This window comes from Erythranthe guttata, chromosome 3, assembly GCF_056151865.1.
Source record: "Erythranthe guttata isolate IM_541 chromosome 3, IM_541, whole genome shotgun sequence".
NCBI lineage: Eukaryota > Viridiplantae > Streptophyta > Magnoliopsida > Lamiales > Phrymaceae > Erythranthe > Erythranthe guttata.
This window is the reverse complement of record NC_142535.1, coordinates 17,595,313-17,615,263: the sequence shown is the minus strand read 5'-3', so window position 1 is coordinate 17,615,263 and position 19,951 is coordinate 17,595,313. Positions and strand designations below refer to the sequence as shown.

The 19,951-nt window shown below is 34.4% G+C and overlaps 5 protein-coding genes across 7 annotated transcripts; 3 read left to right on the top strand and 2 right to left on the bottom strand.

The window, feature by feature from the left end:
* The first annotated feature begins 121 nt into the window (after positions 1-121).
* LOC105964154 (aldehyde dehydrogenase) lies at positions 122-3,316 on the top strand. Its single transcript, XM_088815848.1, has 9 exons — positions 122-527; positions 1,346-1,414; positions 1,501-1,597; positions 1,698-2,020; positions 2,117-2,221; positions 2,311-2,483; positions 2,564-2,654; positions 2,738-2,887; positions 2,982-3,316. The coding sequence occupies exons 1-9, from the start codon at positions 336-338 to the stop codon at positions 3,210-3,212; spliced, it is 1,431 nt and encodes a 476-aa protein (XP_088671974.1). The 5' UTR covers positions 122-335; the 3' UTR covers positions 3,213-3,316.
* A 254-nt stretch (positions 3,317-3,570) lies between these two features.
* Positions 3,571-4,915, bottom strand: LOC105964186 (uncharacterized). Its single transcript, XM_088815849.1, has 3 exons — positions 4,681-4,915; positions 4,170-4,567; positions 3,571-4,023 (listed from the first exon to the last, which is right to left on the bottom strand). Exons 1-3 carry the CDS (start codon positions 4,858-4,860, stop codon positions 3,576-3,578), a joined length of 1,026 nt encoding a protein of 341 aa, XP_088671975.1. The 5' UTR covers positions 4,861-4,915; the 3' UTR covers positions 3,571-3,575.
* Positions 4,916-6,088: 1,173 nt separating this feature from the next.
* LOC105964153 (aspartic proteinase Asp1) lies at positions 6,089-8,835 on the top strand. 2 transcript variants are annotated; one of them, XM_012988666.2, is made up of 9 exons: positions 6,089-6,397; positions 6,894-7,011; positions 7,098-7,324; positions 7,418-7,645; positions 7,730-7,868; positions 7,957-8,151; positions 8,235-8,307; positions 8,396-8,483; positions 8,595-8,835. In XM_012988666.2, the coding sequence occupies exons 1-9, from the start codon at positions 6,240-6,242 to the stop codon at positions 8,695-8,697; spliced, it is 1,329 nt and encodes a 442-aa protein (XP_012844120.2). In that variant the 5' UTR covers positions 6,089-6,239; the 3' UTR covers positions 8,698-8,835. The 2 variants fall into 2 exon arrangements, with proteins under 2 accessions (XP_012844120.2, XP_088671973.1); XM_088815847.1 differs by having other exon boundaries at positions 6,106-6,397; positions 8,396-8,673.
* Positions 8,836-13,494: 4,659 nt separating this feature from the next.
* Positions 13,495-16,950, top strand: RFC3 (replication factor C subunit 3). Its single transcript, XM_012988664.2, has 9 exons — positions 13,495-13,825; positions 14,457-14,673; positions 15,422-15,501; positions 15,582-15,741; positions 15,860-15,941; positions 16,067-16,196; positions 16,277-16,340; positions 16,420-16,488; positions 16,589-16,950. The coding sequence occupies exons 1-9, from the start codon at positions 13,633-13,635 to the stop codon at positions 16,686-16,688; spliced, it is 1,095 nt and encodes a 364-aa protein (XP_012844118.2). The 5' UTR covers positions 13,495-13,632; the 3' UTR covers positions 16,689-16,950.
* A 569-nt stretch (positions 16,951-17,519) lies between these two features.
* Positions 17,520-19,774, bottom strand: LOC105964151 (NAC domain-containing protein 2). Of its 2 annotated transcripts, none has more exons than XM_088815845.1 (4): positions 19,532-19,774; positions 19,144-19,421; positions 18,507-18,944; positions 17,520-17,766 (listed from the first exon to the last, which is right to left on the bottom strand). In XM_088815845.1, the coding sequence occupies exons 1-3, from the start codon at positions 19,692-19,694 to the stop codon at positions 18,507-18,509; spliced, it is 879 nt and encodes a 292-aa protein (XP_088671971.1). In that variant the 5' UTR covers positions 19,695-19,774; the 3' UTR covers positions 17,520-17,766. The 2 variants fall into 2 exon arrangements, with proteins under 2 accessions (XP_088671971.1, XP_088671972.1); XM_088815846.1 differs by lacking the exon at positions 17,520-17,766 and adding an exon at positions 17,959-18,165 and having other exon boundaries at positions 18,687-18,944.
* Between the last annotated feature and the right edge of the window lie 177 nt (positions 19,775-19,951).

Here is a 19,951-nt window from a genome sequence, read left to right as displayed (position 1 = left end):
TTTAAATTCTTCGCATTGAGTTTTCAATTAATATATTTGATAAATAATTAAATTATTTTTCAATTATTCCATCAAATGACATAATTGACGTTGAAGGGGGTAAGTATGACAAATTATTATTTTGAAGGGGGTAAATGTCATATAAGATATACTTTTAGAGGTGCAAAGTGGGTATAAATAAAATGTTCAGTAATTACGTCAGATTCTAGGTTGACTTAGCAATTGACAGATTTTTTTTCATGATTTTCTTGATTCTTTAAATAATCTATGCAACTAGTTATACGAAGTCTTCTGTTTATCGGTTTCAATTTAGAATCAATTTCATCTTCTCCGCCATGGCTTACGGTGCTGAAGGGGTGGCGGAGGATCTCAGATCGGCGTACGCCGCCGGGAAAACAAGGCCGTACGAGTGGAGGGTTTCGCAGCTGAAAGCCCTACTCAAACTAACAACTCGCCATGAGAGAGAAATCGTCAAAGCTCTGCGCTCTGACCTAAACAAACCAGAGTATGAATCTGTAATTCATGAGGTGGGAATAAATATATAAATAAATAATAAAAATTGGATCTTTATTTATTTGTTCAATTTAAATTTTTATTGTTTTCTTGCTGTCTGGTTTTTGAGCTTGTTTGGTAGTAATAAATGATTGTGTGATGCCCTTTTCTTCTTGTGTTGTCTTAATTACCAAATCTTGCTACTCTCTCTTTTTTTTCTTTTTTTATAAATTATATGTGATGTCTGATGTATTTAATTCATGTGCTCATTTAATGAAAAAGGGGATTTATGGGTTTTTGTTGGCCTACAAAGTTAGAATTGTGGTTGAAATTGTGAAGACTATGACTTGTGTTTGTGCTTCACTCCAGCAGGTCGAAACACGTAAAAATCGATTCTTTTTCATTCGAAGCTCACAAAATTTTGTTAATTTTTTTTTTTACCTTTTACATGTTTGCCAAGTTGAGATGAATTCTAGTTCCTTTGTGTGTGTGTGTGTGTGTGTGTGTTTTGGGAGATTTAGTATAAAATATAGTTAGGCCTCGTTTGGTTGGGGAGTTATCCATTATTAACTGAATAATTGGACATTAATTGATGTTTGGTATCCCCAATATCTTATCGGGCCGACCCGCAAATATTATGTTTTCACGTCCCGAGATCAATAAAATAACTGGGTTTTCATTAGATTATTTAATCTTATCTTGGCAACCAAACGAGGCCTTAGTCTTTAAAAGATTTTTTTCACAAATGTCACCTTTTTGATGTGTTAATAAAATATCCATGATATTTAAGTTATAAAATCGTATCGTCACCTCAATTTTTCGGTATCCGATATTTTTTCTGCTAATCATACAGACAGTTGGAGTTTCATCAGCTTGCGAGTTGGCATTGAAAGAATTACATCAATGGATGAAGCCCGAAAAGGTAAAAAATCGACATTACTATTCAATTAGTTATTTAGAATAAAATTTTATATATATATTAAATTTATTTATTTTCATTTTTTGCAGGTAAAAACGACAATGGTGACGTATCCTTCATCGGCTCAAATAGTGTCGGAGCCTTTGGGTGTCGTACTGGTCATATCAACTTGGAACTATCCGTTCAGTATGTTTGAATTCTCGAGCTTATTTATTTCTTCTTCCGTTCATAAACATTTGCTTTCTTTTTAATATTTTTTTTTCTTTTTTTTTTTCGAAAAAAAAAGTTTTATCGCTCGGACCAGTGATCGGAGCTATCGCAGCTGGCAATGCAGTAGTGTTGAAGCCGTCCGAGGTTTCCCCTGCCACGTCATCACTGCTCTCGAAACTTCTTGGGGAGTACATGGACACGTCAGCAGTCAGAGTTGTCGAAGGCTCTGTGCACGAAACAACTGCATTGCTCGAACAAAAATGGGATAAAATATTTTATACGGGTAATGGTAAAGTGGGCCGCGTCATATTAGCTGCTGCGGCGAAGCATCTTACGCCTGTTGTTTTGGAGCTCGGTGGGAAAAGTCCGGTTGTGGTCGATTCAAACATCAATTTGAAAGTAAGTCCTTCAATTTATCATATATTCCGGAACAACCCCTGTATTTTTGTTTCTTTTATTTATTTCTTTGTTCTGTTTTTTTTTTTTTTTCTAAAGGTTGCAGCAAGAAGGATGATTTCGGGCAAGTGGGGAGGCAATAGTGGACAAACATGCGTTTCTCCCGATTACGTAATTACCACAAAAGAGTACGCTTCGAAACTGGTAAGTTTTTTTTGCGCATATTACAAACGTAAAAGTATTTATTTTTTATTTTTCATTTTGATTATATTACGGTATATATGATTTCTCAGGTCGATGCTCTTTCGTGTGAAATAGAGAATTTCTACGGAAAAGATCCTCTTCAATCAAACGACTTGTCGAGCATTGTAAATTCCCGACATTTTGACCGTTTAATTAATTTGTTAGACGATGAAAATGTTTCCGGTAAGATAGTTCTTGGAGGTCAACGCGATAAAGTCAAACTGTGAGTTTCCAAAAACTCGGTTTTTGCAATTCCTTTTTTTTTTCTTCGGCTAATTTTTTTTTCGGTCACGATTTTTATAGCAAGATTGCTCCGACTGTTGTACTTGATGCTCCAAAAGATTCTCCGATCATGAACGAGGAGATATTCGGTCCTTTGCTTCCCATTATCACGGTAAATTCTCCGATCACGAATGAGGATTTTTTTAGCCAATGAAATCTTTATTAAGTGTATTGATTTTGTCGAAAATAATGAAGGTCAACAAAATCGAGGACTCCATCAGGCTAATTAGTTCTAAAGAGAAACCACTCGCCGCGTATCTATTTTCAAACGACAAAAAGCTCAAAGAGGAATTCATAACAAGCGTCTCAGCGGGCGGAATGGTAATTAACGACACCAATCTACATGTAAGCGGCATAAAATCGATATTTTATTTTATATTTTTTATTATTTAAAAAATAAAAAAGAAAAACCCGAACATGTTTCTATTTGAATGCACAGCTTGTAGAGCCAAATTTACCGTTTGGAGGGGTGGGAGAAAGTGGAACGGGATCATACCACGGAAGATTCTCTTTCGATGCTTTCAGCCATAAAAAGGCCGTTTTACAACGCGGATTTACGGGTGATGTCGCTGCTAGATACCCGCCTTACGCTAATTGGAAGATCGATTTTCTTAAATCTCTGTTCAGTGGCAATTTAATCGGTGTTCTTCGCGCCTTGTTTGGTTGGTAAGTTTTATTAATTTCTCAAAATTATTGGCTAGTATATATAGAACTCATAATAGCCAATACTTTCTTGTAATTTCAGTAATGTATTTATGCATCAATAACATTCTTTCCTACTGCAATAATATATAAATATCTTTTATTTAATTTTTCGGAATTTAGACACTTAAATAAACAAATAAATAAAAAATCGAGTGTGCCCCTGATTCGTTCGAGCTCTACACGAACTCCAAATCGAGGATGCCCTATTTGCTCTCTGCTATAGAACTTTACTGCCCTAATCCTAATCATAAGTGAAACAGTACATATACATATACACTCATATATATATATATATATATATATATATATATATATATATATATATATATCAAGAAATCTGGTTTAGAATATTAGCAGCATCGAATCTTTGCTCTTCAGTCAATTCCTTAGGAAACACGACCGAAAATCTGATAATCAAGTTCCCTCTTGTTTCCGGACTGTTCTGCTTCGGCATGCCTTGACCTCTTAAAATCTTGTAATAACCGGGATGGACTACATCGTCGATGGTCAAACTGGCCATTTGACCGCCTAGCAACGGGACTGAGACGGTGGGGCCCGTTAGAGCATCTACTAACGGAATATCCATTCTCAGTTCTAAATCATCCTCTTGTCTCCGAAACAACGGATGCTCCTTTTCGGAGACTACGAATACCAAATCTGCAGGCTCTGTACCGGGTAATATCTCGTCCCCCATATTTTCGAAGGTTATCTTCGTCCCTTTTCTCCAACCTGGCTTCACTTTTATCGTAAGAAGTTCGTCTTTCTCGACTATTGTCCTGCAAGAACAATTTTGGTTTAGTTAGTGACTATTTTGCTAAAAAAATGCGTGTTAGGGGTATTTTCGTTAATATTTATAACATGGAGAGTTTTTCAGCAATTTGATATGACACGCGCGTACGAAACTAGTTAATTAAATAATTACCCGTCTTCCGTAATCGAGTCTTTGGTGAAGTTGATTTTCTTGACGCAACCGAAGCAGAGCTCGTCGAGGGTGCAGTGGAGCTGCCGCTCCATCGGCGGCGGTTTCACGAGCCCGTTCGAGTTCGAGTATAGGATCGGTGCGGGCCCCGTTCGGCTCGCGCTTCTGGAGAGAGAACGTGGCAAAGCCGTCGACGATGTGTTTTTATGGCTCATGGTCCTCAACAGCGAGGCTTTTGTGGCCGGTGCCAATGTATTATGGCTCGCGCTCCTCGACAACGGAGAAGGGCCGAGGCTCGCGTTTCTCGATAGCCGAGTGGGCCCCGTTTTCGCGGTCCATTCTTGTGGTTTTGCATTGTCTGAATCTCTCTTTTTGGAGGGTTGACTTTTGTATCTCGTGATCTGCAGAATTAATATGCATGCAAGAGAATGAAATGTATGTTATACACAAACACACAAACACACATACACACACACATATATATATAGAATTAGATGCATGAATAAATGTATACCTTGGCATCTTGTTGGTGATTAGATTTAGGTTTGGATTTGTTGTTTGATTTTTTGTTGAAGAAGAAAGATTTCTTGTCTGGGTAGCATTTGGCAAGAAAAGATTTGCATGCCTTGCAAATGGTTCCAAATCCTAGGATGTGGAACAATTCCTGGGAATTTGTTCTTGAATTGTCCGCCATGGATATGCTGTTCTAGAGAGAGAAAGAGGAGAGAGAGAGAGAGGCCAAATGCAGAGCGCCTCCTAATGGCTTTTATTAGAAGAAAATAATTTATTTGCACGTCTTTTTGTCCTTGTAAAAAGATTTAATATTGAAAATTAAGTCTAATTTTCAAATTTGGTTGATTTTACAGTCTTAAAAATTCCCCTTATGTTTGATTAATTACGAAAAAACCCCATTTGATGAGTGTTTCACAGTTTAAATTCATAGAAAATGTATTTTGTCCATTTCGCCCTTTTGTTATGTGAAAAAAAAATAAAGAATAAATTAGGAGGAATCCATTGATGTAGGTTCTAATTACGAAAATCTCCCTATATTTGCTTAATTACAAGAATTCACCCGAGGCATGTTGCCGTTTTATACAATTTCCCTACTGTGTTGCTTTTGACGAAAAAATAATATATGTATTAACAATTACCGTGATAACCCCGGAAGGAAAAGCGATTGCTTCTCTAATTCCAATGGGTTGCAATTTATTTAATATAGACTTTTTGCATTTCATTTGCTTAAATTTGAAATGTTATTTAAACTAGTATTTAAGATATATCATATAAGTATTTTAAATATATATTTTTAACTTACTTAATATAAAATATTTCGGTACGGTAGGGTAATACCATTTTAATAATATTAAGTACCGTTGCCCTGTATTTAATCGATGGATTTAATTCGGTGGATAATTGGTTTAGTTTGGTAGAACTTCGAATTGGTAGGATAATTTGGTAAAAAAAAAACCCATTCCTACATACACATTAACACATGCCGAAAAAAAAAAAGGGTAAATTACGAAAAACCCCTGAACTTAGTCTAAATAACGACAAACACCCTCCACCAATTCACACCAATGTGTGACTTTTTAATTTTTTTATTCCAAGAAATAGACTTTACAAAAGGTATAATAGACTGTACACATTTTCTGTTAAAAAATCGATCAACAGTTAAATAGAGGGAAATTTTGGTTTCTAACGAATAGATGTGGGTATTTTTTCGTCCTTTAGCCTAAGTTCAGGGGTTTTCGTAATTTACCAAAAAAAAAAAAATTAAATTAAAACTTTCTCCAGTCTCTACATTCCAAACGCGTTCCCACTCTCACAACCGCGTAATCGAAGTGAATTTCGAAGAAAGCAGCCAAAAAATAAAATAATAAAATAAATATATAAACACGTGGATTTACATGCGCTGCTTTTTTCCTTCAAAAATCCTTTCCTGACAAATTACAGTGAAGACTCGCACAAAACTCACTTCTCTCTTTTCCATTTTTTTTTCCTCAGAGTGACCAAATCCCCCCTTTCAATTTCGCCTCTGTAGAAACCCTTATCCGCTCTCTTACGCATCAAAAGATGTACCTCAAAGCATTGGTGTTGTACCTTCTGACGTGGATCGCCGGTGCTGCTTATCACCCTCAGACCATCATCAACAAGCTCCACCCTAAATCCGCCGCCAAATCCCTTGGTTCCTCCGTGATTTTCCCCGTCTCCGGAAATGTTTATCCCAAAGGGTGCGTGTTCGTACGCGCCACTGTTTTTTCATTTATTTAAATTTTTTTTTTTTGAAAAATTGATTATCTTAAGCTGCTGCTTTTCGTTATTTGCCTGTAAATGAATCCATGTTTGGCTGCGTGTTTATACATCTTGATGAGTATGTGTTCTTCACTTTCTTAATCGGTGTTTTGATTGCGATTATGAACAATTGGGGTTTTGAGTGATTCGGTTGGGCTATTTTAATTTAATCGTTGATTCGTATTAATGTTGATGTTAGAAATGCTGGTTGGTTGAAATTTCAAGGGAATTGTTATCATTTTTCAATAAAAAAATTCTTCGAATTTCCACAATTGGAATTGTTTCGACGAACATTATTGCACGTTTTTGTATATCTACTTGCCAATTTGAAGAAACTCGATTGAGATCATTACGATGTTTTCTAACTATTCATCGCATTTTATTCGAGAAGCTTGTTTATCTATTTTGTTACTTACAATGTATATATTTATATAGGTACTATCATGTATCAATATCCATCGGCGAACCCCCCAAACCCTACTTTTTCGATATAGACACTGGCAGTGATCTCACTTGGCTTCAGTGTGACGCACCTTGCACAAAATGCACTCCGGTAAAACTATTTTTTTCCAATAATGCTTTCCAAAAATTAGGCTAATCCAATCCCTCTTGTGTTTATGTTATTTTTATTTGTTTCAGGCGCCACATAGTCTTTACAAACCGAAACAAAACCTTATCACATGCCAAGATCCTATATGTGCCTCTCTTCACGAGCCTGGTAATCATAACTGTCGATCACCGCATGACCAGTGTGATTACCAAGTTGACTATGCTGACAATGGTTCGTCTTTGGGTGTGATGGTTAAGGACTCGTTTCCTCTTAAATTCACTAACGGTACCACCGTAGCTCCTCAACTAGCATTTGGGTGAGACCCTCGTTTTTTTTTTGTTGCTATAGGCATCATATAAATTCTTGAAATTCAGTTCATTAAGCAAATATAATTTTGTCATTTATATAGATGTGGGTACAGCCAAGAAGTTCAAGATTTGACTCATCTGCCTTACACCGATGGAGTACTTGGCTTAGGCACCGGCAAATCGAGCATTTTAGCCCAATTGCGCAGTAAGGGGTTGACACGAAATGTTATTGGTCACTGTTTGAGTGGACAAGGCGGTGGGTTTCTTTTCTTCGGAGACGATTTTCTCCCTGATTCAGGAATTGTCTGGAAATCCATTTTGAGCCAATCGTAAGTTCTTATACCCTTTTTTTTCCTTTTAATTTTTCTAAACATACCAATATTACTTAACTGTGTCTTCGACTTTTCTTTCAGAAAGCACTACTCGTTGGGGCCCGCAGACCTTCAGTTCGGGGGTCAAGCCACTAATATTAAGGGCCTTCCTATAGTTTTCGATAGTGGAAGTACTTACACTTACTTCACCTCCAAAGCTTATAACGCTCTCGTTTCTCTGGTGTGTTTTTGCTTTGATGGATCATTATTATACATATATATATATATATATTATAATGTAGGAGCTAATTGTTTTTTTTTTGTCCCAGATAAAAGGAGACTTAAACGGGAAGCAACTGAAAGAGGCAGTGGAAGATAAAAGCCTTCCCGTTTGTTGGAAAGGAGCTAAGCCCTTTAAATCAATTCGAGATGCCACAACCTACTTCAAGCCTTTGGCTTTGAGCTTTACAAATGCTAAAAACGTTCAATTTCAGATGCGCCCAGAATATTATCTTGTTGTCACAGTAAGTTTAATAAGTATACGTTCATTCTTGAGTAGTAACAGAGAAAAGAAAAAAAAATTGAAATTGGTTTACTCTTGATTTAGGGTCAGGGCAATGTCTGCTTAGGAATCTTGGACGGGGGCGATGTTGGATTGGAGAATATCAATGTGATTGGAGGTATTAATTTACGAATTTATATAACAATATATTTCAAATAATTAAAAGCTAGAATTTTCTGATTAATTACGGAACCTTGGATATGCAGATATTTCGATGCAAGATAAATTGGTGATTTACGATAACGAGAAACAGCAAGTGGGGTGGGCCCCGGCTAACTGCAACAGGCTTCCAAAGTCCTGACCAGATTACTGTTCTTTTTTCCGTTCGCTTTCGGCTTTTACTAAGCTGAGGTGGCGATCTCACCGGGATTTTTTTTCTTTCTTTTTTACAATTTTTATAAACAGCATGGATCATGATTTTGGCGAAGATCGCTGTCTGCCTTTTGCCGGCAATGATGGTTTCTTGGAAGGAATTTTCGGTGCAGGCTCTGGTTTTTGGAGACTATAATGTAGGGAAAAAAAAGAAAAAAAATAAAGGCTGATTATGATATTAGATATAGTAGGTGTAACTCTGTGCTGTGGTTATTCAGTAAATACATGTGAATCTTGGACTGTTTAATTAGACAAAGAACATACTTATTAGTTATTACTTGTGTTTAGATATAGCTAAAATAGTTTTTGATGCATTTAGAGAGCAAAATGACTAGTTTTATATCATGCTACAACGCACTGAAATACATTACAATTAAACATTTATATATTAATACAGGTGGGTCATATTCTATTAATTTATTGAAACATTAATTTAAACGATATATATTTTTAACACATTGTCCTTAAATTGGGATCGGGGAAGCATATTATTTAAACGAGGTTATCAATTTTTGTTTACATAAAAAATAAAAATAAAAGAATAAAAGAATAAGAGCTACATTGGCGCCAAAATCCTCAAAGTGCTGGTGGGTCTCCCCTGTGGTTCTGTTCTCTCAGGTTATGTCCAATTCTAGTGAACTCGCTAACACAAAAAAGGTTACGTACTAAACGCGCGTTTCTAACTTTTGAAAACTAAGAATCGATGGGGATGTTTGGTTATGTTTCCAAAATGAATTTCTAGTTTTCAAAATTTCTGATGGAAAAAGTAGATTATTGGTTTTTGTGTAGAAAATGGGAATATGTTTGGATGAAGGTGTATTTTTAGTTTTATGTAGGTGTAGAAATGAGAATATGTTTGGTTGTGGTGAATTTTCTCTACGAAAGGACGTGCAAAAGTAGAATATAATGATTGATGATGATGATAGTGATGATGATGATTATTATTATAATAATAATAATAATAATAATAATAATAATAATAATAATAATAATAATAATAATAATAATAATAATAATAATAATAATAATAATTATTATTATTATTATTATTATTATTATTATTATTATTATTATTATTATTATTATTATTATTATTATTATTATTATTATTATTATTATTATTATTATTATTATTATTATTATTATTATTATTATTATTATTATTATTATTATTATTATTATTATTATTATTATTATTATTATTATTATTATTATTATTATTATTATTATTATTATTATTATTATTATTAATATATTATTATAATTATTATTATTTTATTATTTATTAGTATTATTATTACTATTACCATTATTATTATTATTACTACTTCTACAATGAATATTATTTTTAATAACAATAACATTATTATTATTATTATTAGGGTAAATTACAAACACCCCCTGAGGTATGGTCAAATTACAAAAAAACCCCTCTTGTTTGGATAATTACATCTACCCCCCTCAACTATGATTTTTTCTTACACCTCCACCCTTATTGTGCCAAATTCAACATAATCATCTAGATTCCGTGGAATGTGCTCTAGTTTGTACTCGTTTTGTGTAAACATACAGTTTCCGATGCACCACAAACTAATATATACAAGCTAAAAATCACATATTATGATCAACTTGCTTCATAATGTAGAGTTTGAATGGGATAAAACGGGTACACAAGCGATAATATTCCATATAATCTCGAAGATTCCACTTAATTTGAGGAGTTGAGGGGGTGGTTGTAATTATCCAAACAAGAGGGGTGTTTTTGTAATTTGACCATACCTCAGGGGGGTGTTTGTAATTTACCCTTATTATTATTATTATTATTATTATTATTATTATTATTATTATTATTATTATCATTATTATCATTATTATTATTATTATTATTATTATTATTATTATTATTATTATTATTATTATTATTATTATTATTATTATTATTATTATTATTATTATTATTATTATTATTATTATTATTATTATTATTATTATTATTATTATTATTATTATTATTATTACTAGTAATTGTACCCGTGCGATGCACGGGACAACAAATTGCATTCTTTTGATGTTGTAAGAATATAAAAAAAAGGACATAACTTTACTGTTGAATAATTTTCCAAATGAATTGAATCAGCTAATACCAGTAGATTGAAAATTTGAACCAGGAAAAAAATCATCAATTATGTCTTCCATGTTGAGCTTAAAAGTAATTAGATTTAATAACTAAGTTAACATAATCAAAACTAAACTATCGACAACATACCATCGTAAAAGGCCATCTATACATCTTGCATCGGAACTAAAGCCTTCTCCACTGCCTCATTTTAAGGTTGTTTTGCCATTGGAATTAACAATTGGAAAATTAAGAAACAAAAATAAATATAAACAATAAATTAAATATCGCATACAAACAATAAGTCTTGATGGTCGACTTCCAATAGCTTGTGGCTCCGCCCATTTTTTGGTTAATTTTCTCAAATCATCCCTTTCAATAACATGTCCAATAACATATAAAATGAAAGAATTATTATACATAAAATTTGAAAACTTTGGTATAAATTAATGAAACACATAATTTAACAAAATGAAATTACCTATAAGCCATGATGGAAAAAGATGTAAACTAATTGCCACACATGCAATAGGATGAAGAAGAAGATAAGAAACAAAATCTAAAGTCGGGTTACCAAAAGAAGAAGCCTTAGGTAGGGAAGAAATAAAATTCAAATGTTGCAGACATTCTATAAAACGATGTCACAAAATCAGCTAGGGATGAAAACCAGATTTATTTACCCTTTTCTGTAAAAATCGAAAATCAGATTATTATAAATAATATCTAGGAGAATTTGATGAAAATCGATAATAATATTTAAAATAATATTTCGGAGATAAAAATTTGATAAAAAAATCAAAAAATAATATTTAGCAGATAAAAATCAAAAATAAAATTTAAAATAACAGTTAGGAGATAAAAATTTGATAAAATATCGAAAATAATATTTCAAATAATATTAATGAGATAAAAGTTGATAAAATATGAAAATAATAATTAGAATAATATTTAGGAGATAAAATATGATTAAAATCAAAATTATTGTTTAAAATAATATTTAGGAGATAAAAATTTGATAAAAATCGAAAATAATATTTAGGAGACAATAATCTGATAAAAAAACGAAAATAATATTTAGGAGATAAAAAACTAATAAAAACATGATAAAACTCGAAAAAAATATTTAAAATATTATTTAGGAGATATAAATTTGATAAAATTCGAATATTTAGGAGATAAAAATCTGCTAAAAGTTGAAAATTATATTTAAAATTATAGTTAGGACTTAGGAGATATAAATTTAATAAAATTAAAAAAATATTATTTATAATAATATTTCGGAGATAAAAATAAAAAATAATATTTAGGAGACAAAAATCTGATAAAAATAAAAAATAATATTTAAAATATTATTTAGGGGATACAAATATGATAAAATTCAAAAATAATATTTAAAATAATATTTAGGGGATACAAATATGATAAAATTCAAAAATAATATTTAAAATAATATTAAGGAGATAAAAATTTGATAAAAATTGAAAAAAAATTACGAATATGACATTAGGGTTTCTTAGGGTTGCCCTAGCGTTTCTTTCTTTTATATATAAATCAGATTATTATAAATAATATCTAGGAGAATTTGATGAAAATCGATAATAATATTTTAAATATTATTTCGGAGATAAAAATTAGATAGAAAAATCAAAAAATAATATTTAGGAGATAAAAATCAAAAATAAAATTTAAAATAATAGTTAGGAGATAAAAATTTGATAAAATATCGAAAATAATATTTCAAATAATGTTAATGAGATAAAAGTTGATAAAATATGAAAATAATAATTAGAATAATATTTAGGAGATAAAATATGATTAAAATCAAAATTATTGTTTAAAATAATATTTAGGAGATAAAAATTTGATAAAAACGGAAAATAATATTTAGGAGACAATAATCTCATAAAAAAACGAAAATAATATTTAGGAGATAAAAAACTAATAAAAACATGATAAAACTCGAAAAAAATATTTAAAATATTATTTAGGAGATATAAATTTGATAAAATTCGAAAATAATATTTAGGAGATAAAAATCTGCTAAAAGTTGAAAATTATATTTAAAATTATAGTTAGGACTTAGGAGATATAAATTTGATAAAATTAAAAAAATATTATTTATAATAATATTTAGGAGATAAAAATAAAAAATAATATTTAAAATAATATTTAGGGGATAGAAATATGATAAAATTCAAAAATAATATTTAAAATAATATTTAGGGGATACAAATATGATAAAGTTCAAAAATAATATTTAAAATAATATCAAGGAGAAAAAAATTTGATAAAAATTGAAAAAAAATTACAAATATGACATTAGGGTTTCTTAGGGTTGCCCTAGCGTTTCTTTCTTTTATATATAAGATTATTATTATTATTATTATTATTATTATTATTATTATTATTATTATTATTATTATTATTATTATTATTATTATTATTATTATTATTATTATTATTATTATTATTATTATTAGTATTTATATTTTTAGTAGTAGTAAATTGAGAGGAAAGAGAGTGTAGATATTAATGAGGAGAGAGAAATGAGAGGAGATAGAGTGTGAATATTAATGAGGAGAGAGAAATGAGTTGATGGAATAAAATATATAGGTTAGTAGTAGGTTTTAGTAGGTTTGAAAATTGAAAAAAACATGAATAGTGTATTTTCAATAGAAATTTGATAGGAAAAAATGGGATTTTCTGGATAAAATTGTGAAACAAACATGATCTCGGTTTTATGAATAGTATAGAACTGGAAATTGGTTTTGGAAATAAAACCAAACATCCCCGATACTTTTATTATACCACTGCAGAAACCGTAACATAACCTACCGGAGACAATTGGTCTGACCATAAAAAGACTTCACAGTAGCAGAGGGGGAGAGACCGCGCAAATTACAGGGCTCCGACAAAAGCACAACCTAACGCCGTCGTTTTGGGGGTTTGCAGAAAATGGCGGAGCTGATCTCTCTAATGGACATCGATGGCGAGGACGATAGCAGCCATTCTCCACAACTCAACAATAAGGGCAAAAACGTTGTCGTTTCAGCTCCTCCGCCGCACAGCAAAGCCACTCTTTGGGTGGAGAAGTACCGCCCTCAGTCTCTGGACGACGTCGCTGCGCACCGTGATATTGTTGAAACCAGTAAATTGCCTCTCTTTTACGCCCTCCTGTCTACTTTTTAATGCTATTTGGTTTTCTTCGGCATTTATACGAGCAGTTGGTGGGCATAATATTGCGATTCCCACCTCAAGAATATTTGCTTGTCAAAGCCCTAAAATCTGTTGATTGTGCTAATTTTTGCAATGGTTTGGTTTTGACTGGTTTCAATTACTTGGAATTGTTGAATTTTTCATGGAATTAGGTATTACTAGTCACATTCTGGTTTTCTGTGGTTCATTTGTAATGAAGCATATCACTTAGTTAGTATGAGGGTGGGCTAAAAAGTTAACGAGATTTCCGGGGCAAATTTCAGGTAAAATATTGTAAATTAAAACATACTATATCTGAAATATAGTTATGGAACCTCATTAAAATATTGTTTTCCGTAAGTTTGGATGATAAATCAAGTATAGGTGGACTAGGTAAGATAAACGATGAACTTAGTCTATTAAATAGGCATACAGCGGGGCAAAAAATGGGTTAGGGTGGTATAAATATCATGATTTTTTTTTTTTAAATCTCTGCTGTATTTTTGTGCGTGTATGTGTATTCACCGTATATGTTATATTTCTTGTATGCAATTGTAACCTTCATAGGGTGTTTTGTGTTGCAGTTGATAAATTAGCAAGTGGGAACAGATTGCCCCATTTGCTGCTATACGGACCACCCGGAACTGGAAAAACATCAACTGTTTTGGCTCTGGCAAGGAAGCTTTATGGGAATCAGTTGCCTAACATGGTTCTTGAGTTGAATGCATCTGATGACCGTGGTATTGATGTTGTGAGGCAGCAGATTCAGGACTTTGCTAGCACTCAGAGCATTTCGTTTGGGTATTTTCTAACGCACGCTTTTACGTTTCTATGCATCTCTCTTGTTTATATATAAACCTATTGACGAATAATCCGAGCAACTATATGGGTGAAGTTTATGTTAAAGGGGTCGTTTTATGCTAGCCTGTAGATTTGATTAGAGAAATTGGATCAAAGGAAGACTAAATATTCAACTATTTGTAGCGTTCGAAAGTTTCTAAATTGAATTATTTGTTGACCAGTATTGGTTCTCTAGAGGATATCACTTCTGCTTTGCTTGTAGTGTATATATTTTTTATCGGCTTTTCAGTTAATGATTGGTTCGCTCATTGAAGGGTTCTCGTAATGATTATACACGTGAGATATATATACGCGTGTCTAAAAGAAGAGTGTATGTGTCTTTCTATGTACTTATCATGTGACGACTTATGTATGCATTGCCCGACTGTTGGGTGATTCTTGATACTTGATATTATTGAACTAAGGAGTAGCTGCTAAGCATGGTATTACGCATTTTGCCATGTTTAATATATTAAGAAGATGTCAGGCGATTCTGAATATAAAGTGTGTATACAAACTCCTGTCAGGTTGAGAAATAATAATATAAACAAAATGATGCAGTTTAACCAATAATGAATCCATTTCCTCAATGAGTTTTTGTGGGATTTTGAACATCTTTCGTGCAAGCGACACCAATTTTGTGGATTTTTTTTTTTTATTCAGACTCTTCATAACTGGTATAAAGTAAAGAGTAAACTTTGTTGTGCAGTGCAAAGCCTGCTGTAAAAATGATTCTATTGGATGAGGCAGATGCCATGACTAAGGATGCTCAATTTGCTCTCCGTAGAGGCAAGAATCTCTTACCTTTTTTCCTGTTTTATTCTATTTGATTTAGATTACACGATTGGCTAAATGTATTTCATGTGCAGTGATTGAGAGATACACGAAAAGCACTAGATTCGCCTTAATTTGCAACAATGTCAACAAGGTCATTCCAGCATTACAATCGAGATGTACACGGTTTCGCTTTGCTCCTCTGGATGCTGTTCACGTTTCAGAGAGGCTTAAATATGTAATTAGCGCCGAAGGGTAAGTTTAATATGTTCAGCAATAGGTATTTGAATCGGTTTCATCTTCTTAACATTTAAAATCAGCTAGGTTAGTTTAAAGTCGAGAATAAATTTCCCCCATATTACATTGGTTCCAGGCTTGATGTTCCTGAAAGTGGTTTGAAAGCTCTCGTGCGGCTTAGTAATGGCGACATGAGAAAGGCCTTGAATATCTTACAGGTTAATAATAATTTTCTTGAAGCTTACATTTGTCCGTTGAGTATTAATCACCCAAAAACAAATGCAAATTTATATAAGTTCCTTATAAGTATTATTATTAATAATATTATCTCTTTTTTGTGCAGTCGACGCATATGGCTTGTGAGCAGATCACAGAAGAAGCTGTGTACTTGTGCACAGGGAATCCTTTGCCTAAAGACATTGAGCAGATCTCCCATTGGCTCCTGAACGAGCCCTTCACTACTGCCTGCAAAAGTATTCCCGATTCTTGAATATTTGTACTACTATACTTCTCCGGTATTCATCTATTTATTCTCTTATTACATTATATGCAGGGATCTCCGAAATCAAAACTAGAAAAGGTTTGGCTCTGGTTGATATTGTGAGAGAAGTAACCATGTAAGTTCTCGTATTTTTTATTTGATCATTCGGCTAATTTTTTTCTCCCTCAACTCATATGTATGCTGTGTGGTTTTAGGTTTGTTTTCAAGATTATGATGCCCCCAGAAGTCCGTGTGCAGCTCATTAACGAAATGGCCGATATCGAGTATGTATTTATTTATTTTTAGAAAAAAAAAGCATGATTTTATATAGATATCTGTTCATTTTTCTATAAGATTGAATATTATGCATTGGTGTATATGCAGATACAGGTTGAGTTTAGCATGCAACGACAGGTTGCAGCTCGGTTCACTAGTCGCTGCTTTTACGGTGGCCAGAGCTGCGATAGTCGCTGCTGTCAAATGACGTGTTTTTGACAGATGTCCTTCATTGATTGGCTGCTGCAAAGTCAATTATATGGTCAAACTCAGTAGAGATTATCGCTTTGTTACTTAATCCCCTCTCTCTCTCTCTCTCTCTCTCTCAACTTAAGGTGATCTTTTGTACTTGAAAGAGGTAACTTGTCTTAGTTCGTGCAAATTTACTTGTAACATTAAATTTAATTTTGAAGTAGTTTTCTTATTAGAAAATAAGAAAACTAAAAAAATTGAAAAGTAGAAGAAAGAAAGAGGACCACTGGGCCGGGAAACATATCAACTCGGTTGGGACAAAGAGTCCACATTACTAAAACTCGGGCCCAATTTTTTGGATCACGTGTAAAACAAAATTTATGTTAAAGTGTCACTTATATATGGCAAATTACGGCCACCCCTGAGCTGTGGTCAAATTACGAAACCCCCCCTCCTATTTGGGTAATTAGTGTCACCCCCCTTAACTATGTATTTATCTTACAAAAAGACCCCTCAAGAGTTAAATTTAAGGTTGTTAATTCGGTAAAACTGGACCAAAATTTCAGTGCGCCAACATTTCATACCGTTTACCGAACAAAATATACGATTTGGTTCGGTAAATAACCAAATTACATATTTTACGTAAAAATATTTAAAAGGAAGGGGTGGCTGTAATTACCTAAACAAGAGATGTTTTTTCGTAATTTGACCATACATCAGGGGTGACCGTAATTTGCCCCATATATATATATATATATATATATATATATATATATATATATATATATATATATATATATATATATATATATATATATATATATATATATATTATAAAATGCATGTATTTTTGAATAATTTAATTCTTTATATAAAAGAGATCAACAACATAAGACAAATTTTGACTTCTATTGACACTTTACCCAAATACACTAATAAAAACTAGAAAACCAGCAGCGCCAATTACAATCTAATCTAAATACAAATGAGTGAAACTGCTAAAATAACTAGAGTAATAACATTCGGGCCGCACGTGCACACTCACAGACTACCTCAATAGTCTCCTGTGCCACGTGCGACTCTCACGCGCACCGCTCAAAGATTTGTTCGATGCTACACCCGGTGAAAAACACCGGGTGGGTCTTCTGCTGCCACGTGTCTTTTTTTTATATTTTATAATAGATTCCCCGCTAGGGTTTACCTTTAGGGGTTTTAGAAAAATAAAAAAAAGAACACGTGGCAGCAGAAGACCCACCCGGTGTTTTTCACCGGGTGTAGCATCGAAGGAACCCCGCTCAAAAGGGCTTGGTGATGTACGCGGCCACATCGTGCATCGTATCCATCTGATAATTCCCCTGATACTGCGAACCCATCAACAGGGCCGCCGCCGCAGCACCGTCCATGGCATCCATGTAATTAAACGGGAATTCGAGGGCAGATTTCTCCCACTCAGTCAGCCTCGGCACGCTCTCCACCTCCGGCGACAGCACGTGCTCCGAGCAGCTCGAGTCCGTGTGGAGCAGCGGGATGGAATCTGCTGCGTCGAGGTACAGGAAGTCCTCGTACACCATCGGCGACGCCTCCGGTACTGACGTCAGGATGACGGGCTTTGTGTCGCCGTCTGACGTCACTGCGCTCGTCATCCTCCCGCTGCTGACCCGGTGAAAAACACCGGGTGGGTCTTCTGCTGCCACGTGTCTTTTTTTTATATTTTATAATAGATTCCCCGCTAGGGTTTACCTTTAGGGGTTTTAGAAAAATAAAAAAAAGAACACGTGGCAGCAGAAGACCCACCCGGTGTTTTTCACCGGGTGTAGCATCGAAGGAACCCCGCTCAAAAGGGCTTGGTGATGTACGCGGCCACATCGTGCATCGTATCCATCTGATAATTCCCCTGATACTGCGAACCCATCAACAGGGCCGCCGCCGCAGCACCGTCCATGGCATCCATGTAATTAAACGGGAATTCGAGGGCAGATTTCTCCCACTCAGTCAGCCTCGGCACGCTCTCCACCTCCGGCGACAGCACGTGCTCCGAGCAGCTCGAGTCCGTGTGGAGCAGCGGGATGGAATCTGCTGCGTCGAGGTACAGGAAGTCCTCGTACACCATCGGCGACGCCTCCGGTACTGACGTCAGGATGACGGGCTTTGTGTCGCCGTCTGACGTCACTGCGCTCGTCATCCTCCCGCTGCTGACGTGTTGCTGCTGTTGCTGCTGCCGCTCGATTGCGCCTTTCTTGTTGTATATGCGGCAGAGCACCCAATCATCCAGCTGGACAAATCGAATTACAGCCGTTAGATTAAAATACTCTATTAGCACCAATCATTCTTTGAAAGTCAAAATTATTTAAATAGATAAGAAGGAATCAATTTCCTTAAAAAGAATATTTCACGCAATTATTGAATGATCTTTTAGAAAGTTAATAAAAAAACATTTTCTTAAAAAAACGGATCCGGGTAGAATTACCGACCCGAAGACTGTTGTTCTTCTTCCGGGCAGATCGGTCCACGTCAGCAAGGCGATACTCGTGCATGATCCAATTGGTCTTCTCGCCCTTCGGAGCTTTGCCGGAGTAAAACACCAGGGCCTTTTTTATTCCGACCGGCTTCGGATGTCCGATCGGCTTATCGGCTCCGGTCGCCTTCCAGTACCCACTTCCGGCGGCCCGGTTCGGGCGTGACCCGTTTGGGTATTTCCGGTCCCGGGGCGAAAAGAAGTACCATTCTTTCTCACCGTACAAAGCCAAGCCTGCAATTGATGAATTTGATCACTATTTACTAATGTAACAGTAATTAATCGATCCTATTTTATTTTAGTCGAAAAGAGTAAGAAACTCATTGAGGACTTTTGTCGAATACCTGGCAGCTGCCATGGATCGTACTTGTAGAGGTCAATTTCTGCGACGATCGGAACGGCGATTGACTGTGACGCGCATTTCCGGCAGAGGTAATGCATCACGAGTTCTTCGTCGGTGGGGTGGAATCGGAATCCGGGGGGCAATTGCAAATCCACGGCGGCCATTTTTTTTTTTGGTTTCTTTCGGTTGTTGTTTCTCTCTCTAGAAATGAAAAAAGGAGGTATTTTAGTGAGAGAATGGGAAAGTGGGGTTTGTGAAACTTAGAACTCAAGTGAGGAAGGGGAATATATAGGAGGATGAAGGAGGACACGTGGCAATGGGAGGAGGCGGCGGTGTTCTAGAAAAAAACGTGGGTGATAAGGGTTGGGGTGGGACACGTGTCGGAAGGAGAAGTTGTGGGGACAAGTGGGGAGTGTGATAC

Bases quoted from the DNA above. Each gene is read 5' to 3' on its own strand.
- LOC105964154 (XM_088815848.1), top strand. From the start codon at position 336: ATGGCTTACGGTGCTGAAGGGGTGGCGGAGGATCTCAGATCGGCGTAC. The intron at 2,021-2,116 runs GTAAGTCCTTCA...TTTTTTCTAAAG, and splicing joins ATTCAAACATCAATTTGAAA to GTTGCAGCAAGAAGGATGAT. The intron at 2,484-2,563 runs GTGAGTTTCCAA...CGATTTTTATAG, and splicing joins CAACGCGATAAAGTCAAACT to CAAGATTGCTCCGACTGTTG.
- LOC105964186 (XM_088815849.1), bottom strand. From the start codon at position 4,860: ATGGCGGACAATTCAAGAACAAATTCCCAGGAATTGTTCCACATCCTA. The intron at 4,568-4,680 runs GTATACATTTAT...TTAATTCTGCAG, and splicing joins ATCACCAACAAGATGCCAAG to ATCACGAGATACAAAAGTCA. The intron at 4,024-4,169 runs GTAATTATTTAA...TTGTTCTTGCAG, and splicing joins GACTCGATTACGGAAGACGG to GACAATAGTCGAGAAAGACG.
- LOC105964153 (XM_012988666.2), top strand. From the start codon at position 6,240: ATGTACCTCAAAGCATTGGTGTTGTACCTTCTGACGTGGATCGCCGGT. The intron at 6,398-6,893 runs GTGCGTGTTCGT...ATATTTATATAG, and splicing joins GGAAATGTTTATCCCAAAGG to GTACTATCATGTATCAATAT. The intron at 8,484-8,594 runs GTCCTGACCAGA...TTTTATAAACAG, and splicing joins AACTGCAACAGGCTTCCAAA to CATGGATCATGATTTTGGCG.
- RFC3 (XM_012988664.2), top strand. From the start codon at position 13,633: ATGGCGGAGCTGATCTCTCTAATGGACATCGATGGCGAGGACGATAGC. The intron at 14,674-15,421 runs GTATTTTCTAAC...TTTGTTGTGCAG, and splicing joins ACTCAGAGCATTTCGTTTGG to TGCAAAGCCTGCTGTAAAAA. The intron at 16,197-16,276 runs GTATTCCCGATT...CATTATATGCAG, and splicing joins CTTCACTACTGCCTGCAAAA to GGATCTCCGAAATCAAAACT.
- LOC105964151 (XM_088815846.1), bottom strand. From the start codon at position 19,694: ATGGCCGCCGTGGATTTGCAATTGCCCCCCGGATTCCGATTCCACCCC. The intron at 18,945-19,143 runs GTCGGTAATTCT...CGATTTGTCCAG, and splicing joins AGAAGAACAACAGTCTTCGG to CTGGATGATTGGGTGCTCTG. The intron at 18,166-18,686 runs GTGGAGAGCGTG...AGCTGCTCGGAG, and splicing joins AGCACGTGCTGTCGCCGGAG to CACGTGCTGTCGCCGGAGGT.